Below are 15968 nucleotides of genomic sequence, written 5' to 3' on the forward strand. Positions count from 1 at the left end.
ACGCATCTCACAAAGATTTCGTGCCGCTAGCCGAGATGTGCAGGGATCAGGATGGCAGCATCTTGAAGAACGAACATATGGTAATCGAAAGGTGGGAGCAGCACTTACAGGCAGTGAAGGTTAAAGCAGCGGAGGAAATGACTACGGACTGGAGCGGACGATGGAAACCAACCATTCCACACTTTGAACGAATTTAAGGATGCCATTCAATAATTCAAGAACAATAGAGTAGCTGGCTGGGATGGTGCCGGAGCTAAACTCGTCAAGATGGACCCGGAAAAGCTGGCCAAATGTCTGCACAGGCTGATAGTTTGAATCTGGGTAACAGAACAGTTACAGGAAGAGTGGAAGGAAGAGGTCATATCTCGGGTACTTATTCAAAAGGACGTATGTGATTTTGTAAACAAAGATTCAAACGTCGAGTTGTCCGATCTGATGGCACTCCCACGCAAACCAACACCACTAACAGGTAGCCGAAGCCTCCCCCTATCTGTCTATGGGGATGGTTTGCGTGGGAGGGCAATCAGATCGTACAAATCGACGTCTGAATCTTTGTTTACAAAATCACATACGTCCTTTTGAATAAGTACTTGAGATATACATATCCCATCTACATGAAAGGCTTTCGAGCGATAACCATCCTAAATTCCGCCTACAAAGTGATATCCCAGATCATCTTCCGCTGTCTATCACCAATAGTGAAAGAATTGGTGGGAAGTTATCAACCCGGCTTCGTTGACGGCCGCTCGACCAGATCTCTACTGTTCGCAAATCCTTCAAAAATGTTATGAATATCCGTTTTTCGGTTTATTTTATGTAGCATCTAATGCAGTTGATCCTTTACTACATTCTAGAATTAGTAAAAAAATCTTTTGAAATTTGTTTGGGAATTCATCCAGAAACTAATTCAGGATTTTCCCAAGAAGTTGTGTCTCAACTTACCTCGGTAGATGGAATTAGTTTAAAAATTCTTACAGAAACCCGTATAGAAAACCCGTTAATAATATTTTTGTATACTGTGCGTGAAGTTTATTTGAAGAAAACCGAAGAGAATTCTTTCTGAAATCATATCCACAACTCCTCATGAAATTTATCTTCATTGAGGATTTTTTTTACAGAAATTCCTTTAGGATTTTTTCCAGTAACTCCTTAGGAGAATTCCAGCAGAAATGTGTACGGAAATAGGGGAAAATACCTATTGTTGGCAGTCTAAGACATTCGCTAAATTGAAAGATAATAACGAATAATTACACTAAATCACAGATACAGCTCAACTGGTATACATTTGGATGCTCTTCCTTTGATGATTGGTGCTCATTAAATATAACAACTATTAACACAAACTCAGTAATTTTAATACACTGGGGAAAGTGGAAAAAGGGGGTAAGTGTAAAAATCGACTCGAAAAATTTCAATTGTACAAACTTTACAGTTTTTACTACACCATAACATTGTGCAAAAATATACTTTAATGTTCACACTAATACTGTGTTAAAATCTGTGTTAAACATACACTAACACAGTTTACGCTGGAGCTGTCATTTTAGGTTTCACGAGAAGTTAATTTTTGCATTCATAAAATTAATTCTCACTAGCATAAATTGTTCCTTTTTCTTGTGATTTTGCACCACAGGTGACCATAATAATACAATTAAACTAATCACATTCAGTTTGTAGTAGTTTGTACGATGAAAGCAAATAATTTAAAGATTTTACACTTACCCCTGATATCGAACACTGCGGGGGAAGTGGATTAATGTTCTGATCACGCTAATTTTTCCTTCCCTCCATGGTTTATTTCGATAACTGTGAATCTTATAAGAAAATTATTTTGAGCTTTTTAGTGGAATTTCTTCACTTGTCATAAGCAGTGTTGGTAAAAACTCAAAATCTCAAAACTCATGGATGATTCAAATCAAGCGTGAGTTTAAACGCACCCAACTCAGTAACTACAAACTCATGGATGAGTTGAATCATCCATTTGAATCATCGTAAGTTTTCTTTTGTTCTCCTTCGTTAAAAACAGTGAATTGACGTTTGTCACATAAAATATTAGACACTCTTTTACGTATAGGCAAAAAATTGCACCCAAATTAATTTTAAGTGCGTTTTTAAACCAAAATGATTTTTTGGCAAATGAGTGAAATGATGCGTTTTAGCATGAAAAATTCAAGCGTGATGCATTCCTTTAAAATCGCAGGCGATTTCGTTCGCACGGGAGCGCTCGTTGATTGAGATTTATGAGTGATTTTACCAACACTGGTCATAAGACGAGTTTATACAATCCCATTGAATTCCACCACTTAATTGTATCTTGACAGATACGTATTTCGACCTCAAAAGTAAGGCCGTCTTCAGTGTCTCGTACTTGACTCGACTCTTGAGTCATTCTTCCTCAAAAAAGTTCATCTTTGGGGCGAACATACAGATTTTACACACTTAGTGTTCGAGAAGGCCCAACCTTCCCACTCCTAGCTATTACAAGAATTCCTTGGGGACCTATTCCTTTAATCAAACGAAATAATTCAACAAAAAATACTCAGAGCAATAACCACCTTGATTTCAATCATATAACACTACTCATCACAATTGAAGGTCATGATAACTTGGGTTTTCCACTTACCCCATTTCACTGGGTTAAGTGGAAAAATAACTCCTAAATTTCAAATCTATTTTTATAAATTTCAAGCAACTAAAATGGCATGAATTACCGCACAGTTGGTGCAAAATTGACTGTTTTTGAGAGCCCATAATGATTGAATTAGATTAGCATTTAGATCATTTAAACTGCTTTTACAATAAGTTGAACATGAATTATCGATAAGAAAATTATTTTGAGCTTTTTAGTGGAATGTCTTCACTTGTCCTAAGACGAGTTTATACCATCCCATTGAATTCCACCACTTAATTGTATCTTGACAGATACGTATTTCGACCTCAACAGTAAGGCCGTCTTCAGTGTCTCGTACTCGAGTCGAGTCGAGTCGAGTCAAGTACGAGACACTGAAGACGGCCTTACTGTTGAGGTCGAAATACGTATCTGTCAAGATACAATTAAGTGGTGGAATTCAATGGGATGGTATAAACTCGTCTTAGGACAAGTGATGAATTATCGATTTTTCCTTTTCCACTTCCCCCAGTGTACCTTATTAATGGAACAGGTCCACCTCTTTATAATCGGCATAGCAATTTCTTTTATTACTAATGAATTTGTTCCATTCGGCAACCAGATATAAAAGTGGAAAACTGTTAATGTATTGGGTGCTAAATTCAAGCTCTATCTCTCTATCTGTAGTCGACTTTCCCTCTTTTTAATAAAAGTGACAAGCAGCGGATTTCTTTGTGGTTTTTCACCTCAGCACGATAGAAAACAATGCGAACATGCATTCTGAGGTGATAAACTGCAAAGAAATCCTCTGCTTGTCACTTCTATTCAAACGAAAAGAATTCTCTCTTGCGACATTCGCCCTTTTACCGGATAGAGTTTAAATTCTGTTTGTTTATATCTTTTAGTCAAAAATTCATTCATATTGAAGGACCGCACGCTCATCTGATTTCACTCAAATTTGGATCAATTTTATCATTAATAAAAACTGACTTAAGACAAAACATGAGTTTTAATCCTCTACATCAATTTCATGTCATAGAGGCAGATAGGCAAAATCATTTAAACACATTGCACAACAAATTTAACCCTTATGCGGTCAACAAAATAAAAAAAACTTTCGTACCCAGAAATTTACATTTTCACAACTTTAACAATTTTCAACCGATTTGAATAATTATGGTTTTTTTAGAAACGGCAATGATTTTGGTCACCTGTTAAAATTTACAGCTTATTTCTTTATTTATACAAGAAAAACTTGAAGTAAGGCCTTAAGGCATATCAAAGGTTTATCAACCATTTTCAAATATGCTACATGCTCTTTGCGAACCTTAGTTTTGAGTATGTTTTAGTTCTAGTATGTTCTGAGTCACCCAGTAAGGCCTTAGTCATTCAAGGAATCCCTGGAGCAAGGTCCCAAGGTCTACCCGCGTAGCCAAAGGTCTTTCGTCCAATATCAAATACGGTACATGCTCTTTGTGATACTTAGCATAGAATGCGTTTACAGTATATATTTTGAGTCATCCAAGAAATCTCTGGAGTAAGACCTTATGATATATATGCGTAACTAACGGTCTACCGATTAGTTTCACAAGTGGTGCATGCTATGCTGATTCTTAGGATAGAATGTGATCACAACACAAGTTATGCGCTGTCCAAGAATTCTCTGGAGTGAGGTCTTAAAACTCTGAAGAAAGGCCTTAGAATCTACACGCGTAACCAAAGGCGTATCAAATAGTTTCAAAAGTGGTACATCGCTATCGTTTGGTGACTATCGATGCGACTCAACCACTGGGTCACTACATGCAATGTCCCGTTTATGTGTTCATACTAACGGCGATAGAATCGCATTCGCTGAGTGTCAGTCACGTTGCGTGTGTTTGGGGAGCCTTGGATTTCCACAACTCCTGTACATCTCGAATGGTGCAAAGAGCTTGAAAGCTTTCCATCCTAGCCGATTGGCCACTTCCAGTTTCACCTCTTGTTTGTACATTCCCTAGAAAGTTCTATTTCAATGCCACGGCCAATTATTTTATTTTGAACAGGATTCTTTAGCCTTTGGCGAAAAAGACCAAGAAAGAGAAAAAAGCTGGTATTATATTTCTATTTATTATAGCTAACTTATCAAAGCTTTGCCAAACAAATATGAAAAAACATCATTGCACGTTTTTAAAATCGGAAGCTTTAAAAAAATTAGTTACAAAAACTTAAGCGATATATCTTCATAAAAAACGGATTGGAATTAATATTTAAGAAAATTGATACTTTATTGCTTCATTTACAAGTTTTCACTCTAAGTGGCCCCATTTCCACACAAACGTTCCACTCATTCCTTGCATGGCGTAATCGAGAGTAGATTCCGATAAAACAGTTTAAACAATTCCAAATAGGTCAACGCTCCACAGTCCCGGATCTTTCGGTCAAGACAGTCCCGCATGGCATAAATTTCACTGAAACCAAACTTTCTCAGTAAAACAGGCAACGAGAATTTCATCAAAAACGCTATCCTACTTGCATTCCGTGGCGCTGTAGTCCTTCAGATCCATCATCATAGTGCTGTTGCTGATGACATCCATGCATTCGTCAATGGCTGGTGCTAACTCCACCGCGCAAGACCTCGACAGAGGTTCCCTCAGTTCTTAAACGAAATGCACACTTATCAAAGCTCTGCAAAAGCATTCAGCCAATCCCACTAACCCAACAATATCGCTCCGTGATTATCGCAGATCATCTCGATCGCATCCGGCACCGTGTCAACAATCTTCATCAGAATCTTCATATCATCTTCATCGTCCATGCAGGGCTTAATCGCATCCACCACCGGTTCGATGCAAACGGCTGCGTTTTCCAACTGTTGGCAAATACCGCCCAGAAGCGTGTCCTGTTCGGCCTTGCTCAGCCCATCAATCGGAGTCTGCATGTAGCTTATGTTGACGTGCGCCATGAAGCATCGCGGAGTTTCACTGCTCATGGTGAACACCAATTCCCTGAATGCCCGATCGTCCCCCGTTGCATTACGGCATTCGTCTTTGATGTCTTTCATGAATTCGGCTGTTTCCAGTGTCATTGGAGGTTCCGTTTCGGCTCTTGTGACACCTAAGACGATGGTCGTAGTCATTGGTCAATTAAAAGAAGTTGAACGATACAAAATACCTGTCAAGGCAAGAATGATCCCCGCGACAACCAAAGCAACAGCAGTCATCTCTTCCGAACCGGACTTCAACAATTCGCAATCTGAACTAAACTGAACTCAGAATACGGCGAGTTGACATCCCCCGTGAAAACCAATGAAGCACTCCAGCATTTGCTCAAATGACTTTATATTGTTTGGGAATTACCCGTCGTTTTTGCAACAAAAAGAGCGTCGATCTAGAACCGCTACTGAGATCACCGCCACCAAAGGGAACCGAGAGTTGATGCGTGATCGGCGTATTCTAGCGGCTGGCTTCCGCCCTCGCACCCGGGCGGCGACGGCGACGCCACGTCCGGACAGAACAATGGACACAGGGCGATAACAAAGAGCTGAAATAAATTGACAAATTGCGCGTGTTTTTGTTCATGAATGAATGCGCCAATTGATGATGATGATCGTCATGAAGAGAAAACTCCAGAGCAATTCACCTAGCTGGTGGTTTTCTCGTTATGAAATTTTGATAAAATAATATGAGTTCAAAAAAAATGTTTCCACAGAAGAGATTAAGAATATGAATTTTACACTTCCGAATTTCCCATCAAAATTAAATTTTCATAGTGTAAAAGAGCCTTTCGGTAAACCGTTGTTCACTAGGAATGTAAAAAGGGCCACTGACTGTTTTGGATGTGGGACACGAAATCGTGGCTAATCGGAGGCAATTTCGCGCGGAATGCTATACTGTTTGCGAGTAGATTCTACGGGCGAGTGAGTGAGTCAGAGTAAGTGATAATGGCGTATGACCGTATGGTTCAATTGTTGTGGGTTCTTAGTTTAAATTGAGACGTGAAATCATGTTCGTACTCAGTGGTTCATTCGCAAAAGCGCTGAAAGTGATTGTTTTCCTCAGCGTAATGAGCTCCGGTAACTACCGAACAGATTCAGGAAAGCCGATAGAAACGTGATTAGTTGGAATATTCCAGGTTTAGTGGCATTTCTTCCGGAAGAGGACGTTTTTCAACGAGCTGCAACAAATAATAACGATATTTGGATATCACAAATGGCTAATTGCTTCACAAATGACGCCATCGTTGGTTCGTCGCTTAAGGTTCATGAGAGGTAACCGAATGAACCAATAAAGTAATTTTAACATGGAGTTATAATAATCTAATTTTAAAACGAGCAATAGCGCCTGTCAGCAGTTGAAAGCAGTAGCCGATTGCTTATGGAAAGAAATTGAGAGATATGACATTCTAGTCAGTTTTCGGTCGGAATTGCAGAACATCTTAACTGGTGCCGTTTCAAAAACTCAGAAAAAGCTCTGCACAGACGAAAAATCAACGCCTTCTAAATGTAAGTTCTCCATTGCATGTTTCAGTCACGTAATACGGGAAGCACGGACAATAATCAAATCATCATCGTTTCTATCGCGATGCAAATCTTTTTTCCTACGCCGCGTATTTACTCGCAAAATGCATGCTGAAGCATTTACAGCTACATCAATTAACTGAAACCCAAAATTTGCATATCCGAAATTGCAAGGTGATAAATTAGAATAAGGCGAAAGATGGGTTATATACACGATGCGTAGTGCCTCCCGCGTTAAGGAAACTCGGGGGTATCATTCAGATTGATGATGGAAGACTGATTAGATTTTCCGAGGGGTTTCCCGGACTGTGGTAACATCACCAGTTTCTGCCGTTTCCAACAGTACGGAAAGGCAACTCCAAAACATATCCGGACATGGTTCAGGATACGCTCTGGACCTGGTGCCTTGCCTTTTTTTCCAACTTTTCAGCAAATTGTAATTGTATTTAAACAATCGATTTTCAACGTCAAACTATAGACAATTTTAATTCTTTAACGCCCGGTAAAAATTTCCGAGCCAACTAATCTCGTTCATGCATCCCCAACACGGACATCATATTGATGTAAGGTACACACCTTTTGGCTAGATATGTCTTAAAACCTCGATTAATCGATTAGTAACTAATCGATTATTTTCGATTCTAGTCCATTATTGAATCGTTTAGTTGGGTAGTAATCGATTCAGAAATAATCGATTATCACAACGAAGAATCGATTAATCGAAGTAATCGATTAATTTGCGACATCTCTACTTTGGCCCACCGCTCCATTTTCTCTGTGCATAAAAAGAGCCGTGTCTTGCGCGCGCGTCATTTTCGTTCGAGATTTCACGGAGCGAAGATTTCTTTTTTTTTCTCGGTGGCGGAAGAAAAATGTTCGCTCCGGTGGCGTCTGTGGCGGTCGGCAGCATCAGCACGACTTTTATGGTCGAAGTCAGCGGTTCTCAACCTGGGGTACATGTACCCCTGGGGGTACCTTCGCTGGCTCCAGGGGGTACCTCGAACAAAAAGCCGTAATGGCGGACGTATTACAATTTCAATCAAAAGTTATTTATAAAGCCTATAATACTTGTGTATCTTTCTATTTCATAACTTTGTCTTAAACTTGTAAATAATATGCATGGCGGTCAATAAATCAAAGTCAATTGAATCCTGCCTTCAACAACCAGCACAGTGTATGAAGGGCTACGGAACAAAAGATCAACAGGACAAAACTTCGAATTAACAAATTAAAAAAAACTCGTCAATGCAATCTACATGATCGAAACAAAATGTTGAATAATATGTTAAGAATATGCTTCTGAACTAAAATATAGAATCTAATGGTTCAAAAGCTTCCGTTTGAAAGGCATGAAGGCTTTTTTTTTCGAATAGTTCGGTTGCCACGTTGCAAGAGGATTGAAAGCATTTTTCTACGTTTCTCGGAAACATTCACAGATAAAAATATGTTGTGGTTTTAATGTATTTCCATGCACATATTTGGAGCATGCAAATAAGCGTAACAATCAATCTATCTTACTGATCTTTTAAATCGAAATAAATTTAGATTGTTCTTGCTTGTAAAATTCAGTCAAACTTAATTGAATATCGAATGCAATGTTACAAGTCGTTGAATTTTCAAAACTATTTGCTATGTTCCTCCTTTCAAGAGGCCCGGAAGCCTCATTTCAAGAGGCCCAGTAGCCATTTTTCAAGAGACCCGGACGCCTCCTTTCAAGAGGCCCGGACGCTTCCTTTCAAGCGGCCCGTGAGCCTCCTTTCAAGAGGCCCGGAAGCCTCCTTTCAAGAGGCCCGGAAGCCTCCTTTCAAGAGGCCCGGAAGCCTCCTTTCAAGAGGCCCGGAAGCCTCCTTTCAAGAGGCCCGGAAGCCTCCTTTCAAGAGGCCCGGAAGCCTCCTTTCAAGAGGCCCGGAAGCCTCCTTTCAAGAGGCCCGGAAGCCTCCTATCAAGAGGCCCGGAAGCCTCCTTTCAAGAGGCTCGGAAGCCTCCTTTCGAGAGGCTCGGAAGCCTCCTTTCAAGAGGCTCGGAAGCCTCCTTTCAAGAGGCCTCAGGAAGCCTCCTTTCAAGAGTCTCGGAAGTCTCCTTTCAAGAGGTTCGGAAACCTCCTTTCAAGAGGCTGGAAAGCTCTTTCAAGAGGCTTGGAAGCCTCCTTCAAGAGGCTTGGAAGCCTCCTATCAAGAGGCTCGGAAGCCTCCTTTCAAGAGGCTCAGGCCTCCTTTCAAGAGGCTCAGGAAGCCTCCTTTCAAGAGGCCTGGAAGCCTCCTCTTTCAAGAGGTTCGGAAGCCTCTTCTTTCAAGACGCTTGGAAGCCTCCTTTCAAGCGGCTCGGAAGCCTCCCATCAAGAGGCTCGGAAGCCTCCCTTCAAGAAGCTAAGGAGCCTCCTTTAAAGAAACTCGGAAGCCTTCTTTCAAGAAGCTGGGAAGCCTCCTTTCAAGAGGCTCAGAAGCCTCCTTTCAAGAGGTTTGGAAGCCTCCTTCCAAGAGGCTCGGAAGCCTCCTTTCAAGAGGCTCGGAAGCCTCCTTTCAAGAGGCTCGGAAGCCTCTTTTCAAGAGGCTTGGAAGCCTCCTTTCAAGAGGCTTGGAAGCCTCCTTTCAAGAGGCTTGGAAGCCTCCTTTCAAGAGGCTCGGAAGCCTCCTTTCAAGAGGCTCGGAAGCCTCCTTTCAAGAGGCTCGGAAGCCTCCTTTCAAGAGGCTCAGGCCTCCTTTCAAGAGGCCTGGAAGCCTCCTTTCGAGAGGCTCAGGAAGCCTCCTTTCAAGAGGCCTGGAAGCCTCCTTTCAAGAGGCTCAGAAGCCTCCTTTCAAGAGGCTCAGGAAGCCTCCTTTCAAGAGGCTCAGGAAGCCTCCTTTCAAGAGGCTCAGGAAGCCTCCTTTCAAGAGGCTCAGAAGCCTCCTTTCAAGAGGCTCTGGAAGCCTCCTTTCAAGAGGCCTCGGAAGCCTCCTTTCAATAGGCTCAAGCCTCCTTTCAAGAGGCTCAGAAGCCTCCTTTCAAGAGGCTCAGAGCCTCCTTTCAAGAGGCTCGGGAAGCCTCCTTTCAAGAGGCTCGGGAAGCCTACTTTCAAGAGGCTCCGGAAACCTCCTTTCAAGAGGCTCAGGAAGCCTCCTTTCAAGAGGCTCAGGAAGCCTCCTTTCAAGAGGCTCAGAAGCCTCCTTTCAAGAGGCTCAGGAAGCCTCCTTTCAAGAGGCTCCAGGCCTCCTTTCAAGAGGCTCAGAAGCCTCCTTTCAAGAGGCTCGGAAGCCTCCTTTCAAGAGGCTCAGAAGCCTCCTTTCAAGAGGCTCGGAAGCCTCCTTTCAAGAGCTCAAGCCCTCCTTTCAAGAGGCCTGGAAGCCTCCTTTCAAGAGGCTCAGAGCTTCCTTTCAAGAGGCCTGGAAGCCTCCTTTCAAGAGGCCTGGAAGCCTCCTTTCAAGAGGCCTGGAAGCTTCCTTTCAAGAGGCTCAAGCCTCCTTTCAAGAGGCTCAGGAAGCTTCCTTTAAAGAGGCTCAGAGCCTCCTTTCAAGAGGCCCAGAAGCCTCCTTTCAAGAGGCTCGGAAGCCTCCTTTCAAGAGGCTCAGAAGCCTCCTTTCAAGAGGCTCAGGCCTCCTTTCAAGAGGCTCAGAAGCCTCCTTTCAAGAGGCTCGGAAGCCTCCCTTTCAAGAGGCTCAGAAGCCTCCTTTCAAGAGGCTCGGAAGCCTCCTTCAAGAGGCTCAGGAAGCCTCCTTCAAGAGGCTCAGAAGCCTCCTTTCAAGAGGCTCAGAGCCTCCTTTCAAGAGGCTCGGAAGCCTCCTTTCAAGAGGCTCAGAAGCCTCCTTTCAAGAGGCTCAGAAGCCTCCTTTCAAGAGGCCTGGAAGCCTCCTTTCAAGAGGCTCAGAAGCCTCCTTTCAAGAGGCTCAGGAAGCCTCCTTTCAAGAGGCTCAAGCCTCCTTTCAAGAGGCTCAGAAGCCTCCTTTCAAGAGGCTCGGAAGCCTCCTTTCAAGAGGCTCGGAAGCCTCCTTCAAGAGGCCTGGAAGCCTCCTTTCAAGAGGCTCAGAAGCCTCCTTTCAAGAGGCCTGGAAGCCTCCTTTCAAAGGCCCGGAAGCCTCCTTGCAAGAGGCTCGGAAGCCTCCTTTCAAGAGGCTCGGAAGCCTCCTTTCAAGAGGCTCGGAAGCCTCCTTTCAAGAGACTCGTAAGCCTCCTTTCAAGAGGCTCGGAAGGCTCCTTTCAAGAGACTCAGAAGCCTCCTTTCAAGAGGCTCGGAAGCATCCTTTCAAGAGGCTCCGAAGCCTCCTTTCAAGAGGCTCGGAAGCCTCCTTTCAAGAGGCTCGGAAGCCTCCTTTCAAGAGGCTCGGAAGAGCTTCGTAGTGTTAAACAATTAGTTCTATTGAGCACTGCCGATGCTGATGACGATCGCACGATGATTTTCAGCAAAACCGCAAACGGGAAAGTAGCTTTCTGAATTAACTTGAGACGATGTCGTCGGCGGTGATTGAAGAAAATGTTTATGCTAAGAACATATTACGATCTGTTTGTATCGTAAGCATTTTGCACTTCACTTAATTTTTGGTTAAAATTTGCGATTTTGTCATGTATACAACAACATGATATTACGATTCTCATTGCACTAAAAGGTTTTACGTAGTTTACGTCGAGTGGTCGTGTCTTGTACACGTATGCATCTACCCAAAATAAGGCAATGGTGGATGTGACTGCTTCTAAAGATTAAGGCGTTTGCTCGCCAGTGGTACCGTTTCTCAAAGACTCAAAGGATTTCTAGCTGGCGTAGATGGTGTAGTTAGGTTCCCTAAGCTAATGCGTACTATCAGCTGAAAATTTCGAAGGATTCTCGGGTAATTAGGGTAATTCGCCAAATGTTGAACGGCTAATTTCTATTGTTGAATGCACGCGCATTTGTTATGAGTGAGCAACAATGGCTCTCACACTGTAAGCGAAGCTCTAGAATATTTCTGCAAGAAATGTGGTATAGAACTTCGAAAAACTATACTCCCTAGCCAACAGTAAAGTAGAAAGGGCAAACATATCATTTAAGAAGCAATTACAAATTAGCTAGGCATCTAAATTCAACTGGAAATGGGACATGTTTATGCTGTATGTATGCTGATGTATAATTCGACTCCGCATTCCGCCTAAGACCGAAGTATGAAGCAGATGTTGGCGTCTGAAGAAGACAAGTTGGCGTTTGATTCCAATCCGGTAGAGCTGATTGTTCTGGATAGCTGAATCTGACGTTAAAGTGAAATCAATTGATTCTGGCAAAATGCTGTACAGTAACGTAGCCCATGCATGATTTGCTGCAAAGCTTTCTTTAATTCTAATGGCATAAATAAAAAAATCAACAAGAAGGCACAGGCTTATTAAAAACATACAGGATCACCATCTTCGAGCAGAGACGAATACTAAACGCCTAACATTACACAACATCTCAGTGGAACAGTGAATATATTGCAGTCGATTTTTTCTTACTAGGGCGGGAATCGAACCTACACATAGCACGTGCATGTGCATAGACGATTGACGCCACTAACCAATAGAGGTAATAATCCACAGAAGACGATTGTCGCTACTGCTCCCTTTGTTTTCATTCGCAACTACCTATGCCATGTGCATATTTTTCAAAACGTAAGGATTTTCGTTGATATTTATTCCCAGCCTATCTCTTTCAGCAAATAGCGACAATATTTCTCTATTGAGTAACCGCACGGCAACTGATCATAATGCCCTTTTCAGAGAGATATGTTCTATTGTTTGATGTAAACATTCTTCCATATTAATTGCCACTTTCCTACGATCAAAAACAGTTTAATAACCTCTATGGAAAAGTGTTCTGCAACAGCACATGATCTATTTAATCTATCTAAATATTTTTCTCTTTTCGTAAGCTTATCCACGTCTTTGGAATTGTGAACAGCAGTTGTCCACCATTTTTGAACATTGTGTCAATCAGCTCATTAATCCACCGATGAATATTTCTTTCAAAGAATACAGTTTCGTCGAATGTCAGTAAGTAAACTTCAGCTATTTGGTAATATAAAATCTAAATCGTATTCAATTTGTTTATCCAACAGCCGCATCTACTCCATGCAGCACTGCATTGCGCAAGAGCTCCTACACTGCCGATCCCCGATCTTGCTGGACATCTTCAGCGGCTTCCAACGCAACCTCCTGACTAAAACACCATGCGTCGAGCTGGAGAACGCCAACGAGCCTGCGTAAGATTTGGGTCAAACACCTGCCTGCTCCTTTCGCTATGTACCTTCCAGCACTCGGTTCGATTCTGTCCCAAGATTATCATAAATAAACGCTGCTGACAGAATGCGTTCAAAGCTCCCCTCACCGACAGCCGCACCTCGCTGTCGGGGTCCGATTGAATTATATAATTAACACCCATGTGCCGCCGTGATCCGATGTCGATGCATTGCCAACAGTTGGACCTGATGGCAGATGTAGTGCGATTTTCCGCGGAATTGCAACTGCTAGTCTTAGGTAGTTAGTAACTAGGCTAGTGCCAAATCAACCAACCAGCCGTTACCACTGCACTGAATGTTAAATGTTAGAGATAATCTGCTTCGGGCGAAAGCTCGCCAACCAATAAAACAGACAAATAAAGTGACTTTTACGCTCGTCGATCATAGGCCAAGTTGCCGCTGCCGCAGCCTCACACACACCGGACGCCCTCCGGGGCCCATCGGTCCACGCGGAATTATGACTTGCCAATTGTCACTTTGACACATTGGCCACCACACGATTGATGACGTTTTGCCTTCGGGGGCTTCTGTGGTAACTACATTCGCGATAGTCGTCCTCCTATAAAGAAACCACCGGCGAATGCGACACTAAAATAAACAATAAATTATGGGGTCTTTGCGTGGCATGCGTACGTTTAGGTACGTACAAGCTGGGTTGGAACTTCAATCCGACTAGTCCGTGTAGCAACGAACGAACGAACGTACCTCCGTAAGCTCGTAAAACGTAACGGAAATCAATAATCATCGCCCCCTGCTTTAAGGGTAGAACCGGTCCGAAACCAGATCACTCACAACACGACCGAGGGTCACAGACAAACCGATGAAAGAATTTACGGACGAACGACACATTCGTGTTTTACGGCTAGTTGAGAAGATAACTCACGCGATTTTGAAATTTCATTTCACGTTTGGATATGAGGAATCAGATTAGTAATTTCCAACTCAGAACTAGGTACGCTTGGTTGTCTGTGTGCGAACATTAACTTTCAATGCGAACCTCTGTCCGATTGGTGAACAGAAGTACAGAGAAGGAATTGCACGCAGGCAGGGTTCCGGGGGTAATTATATGCGTTAATTGCGAAATTATGATTCAACAAACGTCTCTCAATGATCTTGTGAATTACTTCAAAGCTTTCAATTTTTAATAAGAATTACATATTCAGTGTTCTTCAATCACACCTAAGAATTTGGAAAAAAAAATATTTGTGGATATAATGCATTCATGGACCTGAATGATGTTGCTGTTTAGGGAGTTCTGAAAGATCACATGAAGATGTTGTGTCAACTTTTCTTCAACGAGTCTCGTAATACAGGGCTGGTAGCGATGAATGCCGTTCAAAATAGTGACTTTAGTGACCACCGATGACAAAAAGTGACCAAATAGTGACTTTCTATTGCAGAAAAGTGACCAAATAGTGACTTTTGTATGAAGTCTTCAACTGGGTATAGAGCTACAAGATGCATTAGCATTGTTACGGTATACTTCGTAGATTGCAAACTAGTGTACATATTATTTTTGAAATCTTTATCTACAATGCTATCAGAAATCAAGAAAAGGCAAAAACCACAAAAGCATGAGGATTGCTACTACTGGCCATGTCCATCTTTGCCGTAAGGAGGGAGAGGATAGAAGCAAGAGGACAGAGACTGCGACACGCTCATAAGTACCACGAAGTTGGATATTGAAGATGGTATTCGTTGGATCAGCCAGAAGTTAGCCATACCATGGTACCATATTGAGTAACACACGAGAAAGTATCCAACCGTCGTCATGGGAACAGGTAGTGAGTTACAAATTGTGCCACAAAATTATGTTCTCAATAACAACACATTTATTTTTAATATGGCACAAAGTTTCTGTATAACAGCCAAAGAATGATATTAAATCATCTAATTAATTGATTCCTAGACAATGAACTATTTGCACTCACAAAGCTTATGAATCTTTGGTTGACCATTTGTTCGAAAAATATAACGTAATTAAAATAATAACGAAAATTTAAAATACAATTTGATCCATTATTAAACTGCGGTTTAATAACAAATTTAAACAGAAGTTTTTGAAATTTTGAACTCGACGTGGCATTTTGAAATTGTGAAAATCAATCAAACCATTGTATCTTATTAGAAATCCAGAAATTTCAATAAACTATAATTTCTCTCAGACTTTAGTATTAAAGGATTAAAATAATTAAAGGTGGCCAATAATCTCAGTTAAAAAACTTTTAAATCTTATTAGTTTAGTTTTATTTTAAATTTATAAAATCACCAATTCATTCATCCTCACACTAGTTTTTGGGTTAATAAACAGAATCCAATTAACATAAACAAAAACAGAATAATATTTCTGAAATAATTCCAATCAAATGTTTTGAATTCAGTGGCTGAGGCTGTTCACTATCTTTGTTACCGAAGGGTATTGTCGCGCTTATCTTTGTCTAGACTTTCGCGGCGGTCTTACTCTCGCAGGCTCGACTGCGAAGGTAGACGTCAAGATAGCCGCCGGGTTAAAGATAGGGAAAATTTTCCTCTCAAAACAAAACCACGTGATTTCCAAATGACAGCAGTACTCGATTTAGATTAGTGAGAGGCAACCGAGTCACTGAGTACATGGAGAGTTTTATCATGACAAGTGCATACGGTGGGTAAGATT

The 15968-nt window shown here is 41.8% G+C and overlaps 3 protein-coding genes across 3 annotated transcripts in view; 1 reads left to right on the forward strand and 2 right to left on the reverse strand.

The window, feature by feature from the left end:
* Nucleotides 1-15968, reverse strand: part of LOC134208685 (ecdysone-induced protein 74EF-like) — a 717955-nt gene that overhangs the window by 272592 nt on the left and 429395 nt on the right. The window lies entirely within an intron of this gene.
* LOC134214414 (uncharacterized) lies at nt 4848-5912 on the reverse strand. The gene is made up of 4 exons (XM_062693791.1): nt 5759-5912; nt 5303-5701; nt 5117-5243; nt 4848-5055 (listed from the first exon to the last, which is right to left on the reverse strand). The coding sequence occupies exons 1-4, from the start codon at nt 5805-5807 to the stop codon at nt 4932-4934; spliced, it is 699 nt and encodes a 232-aa protein (XP_062549775.1). The 5' UTR covers nt 5808-5912; the 3' UTR covers nt 4848-4931.
* Nucleotides 6498-14121, forward strand: LOC134214415 (uncharacterized). The gene is made up of 5 exons (XM_062693792.1): nt 6498-6659; nt 6719-6854; nt 6925-7088; nt 12950-13070; nt 13136-14121. The coding sequence occupies exons 1-5, from the start codon at nt 6590-6592 to the stop codon at nt 13281-13283; spliced, it is 639 nt and encodes a 212-aa protein (XP_062549776.1). The 5' UTR covers nt 6498-6589; the 3' UTR covers nt 13284-14121.

This window comes from Armigeres subalbatus, chromosome 2 (assembly GCF_024139115.2).
Source record: "Armigeres subalbatus isolate Guangzhou_Male chromosome 2, GZ_Asu_2, whole genome shotgun sequence".
Lineage (NCBI taxonomy): Eukaryota > Metazoa > Arthropoda > Insecta > Diptera > Culicidae > Armigeres > Armigeres subalbatus.

What these genes read in the sequence shown, in the direction of transcription:
- LOC134214414 (XM_062693791.1), bottom strand. Translation starts at nt 5,807, where the DNA reads ATGACTGCTGTTGCTTTGGTTGTCGCGGGGATCATTCTTGCCTTGACA. An exon ending in GATCATTCTTGCCTTGACAG is followed by an intron (nt 5,702 to 5,758) that starts GTATTTTGTATC and finishes CCATCGTCTTAG; the next exon opens with GTGTCACAAGAGCCGAAACG. An exon ending in TCACGGAGCGATATTGTTGG is followed by an intron (nt 5,244 to 5,302) that starts GTTAGTGGGATT and finishes ATTTCGTTTAAG; the next exon opens with AACTGAGGGAACCTCTGTCG.
- LOC134214415 (XM_062693792.1), top strand. Translation starts at nt 6,590, where the DNA reads ATGTTCGTACTCAGTGGTTCATTCGCAAAAGCGCTGAAAGTGATTGTT. An exon ending in CCTCAGCGTAATGAGCTCCG is followed by an intron (nt 6,660 to 6,718) that starts GTAACTACCGAA and finishes GGAATATTCCAG; the next exon opens with GTTTAGTGGCATTTCTTCCG. An exon ending in TACAGTTTCGTCGAATGTCA is followed by an intron (nt 13,071 to 13,135) that starts GTAAGTAAACTT and finishes TTTATCCAACAG; the next exon opens with CCGCATCTACTCCATGCAGC.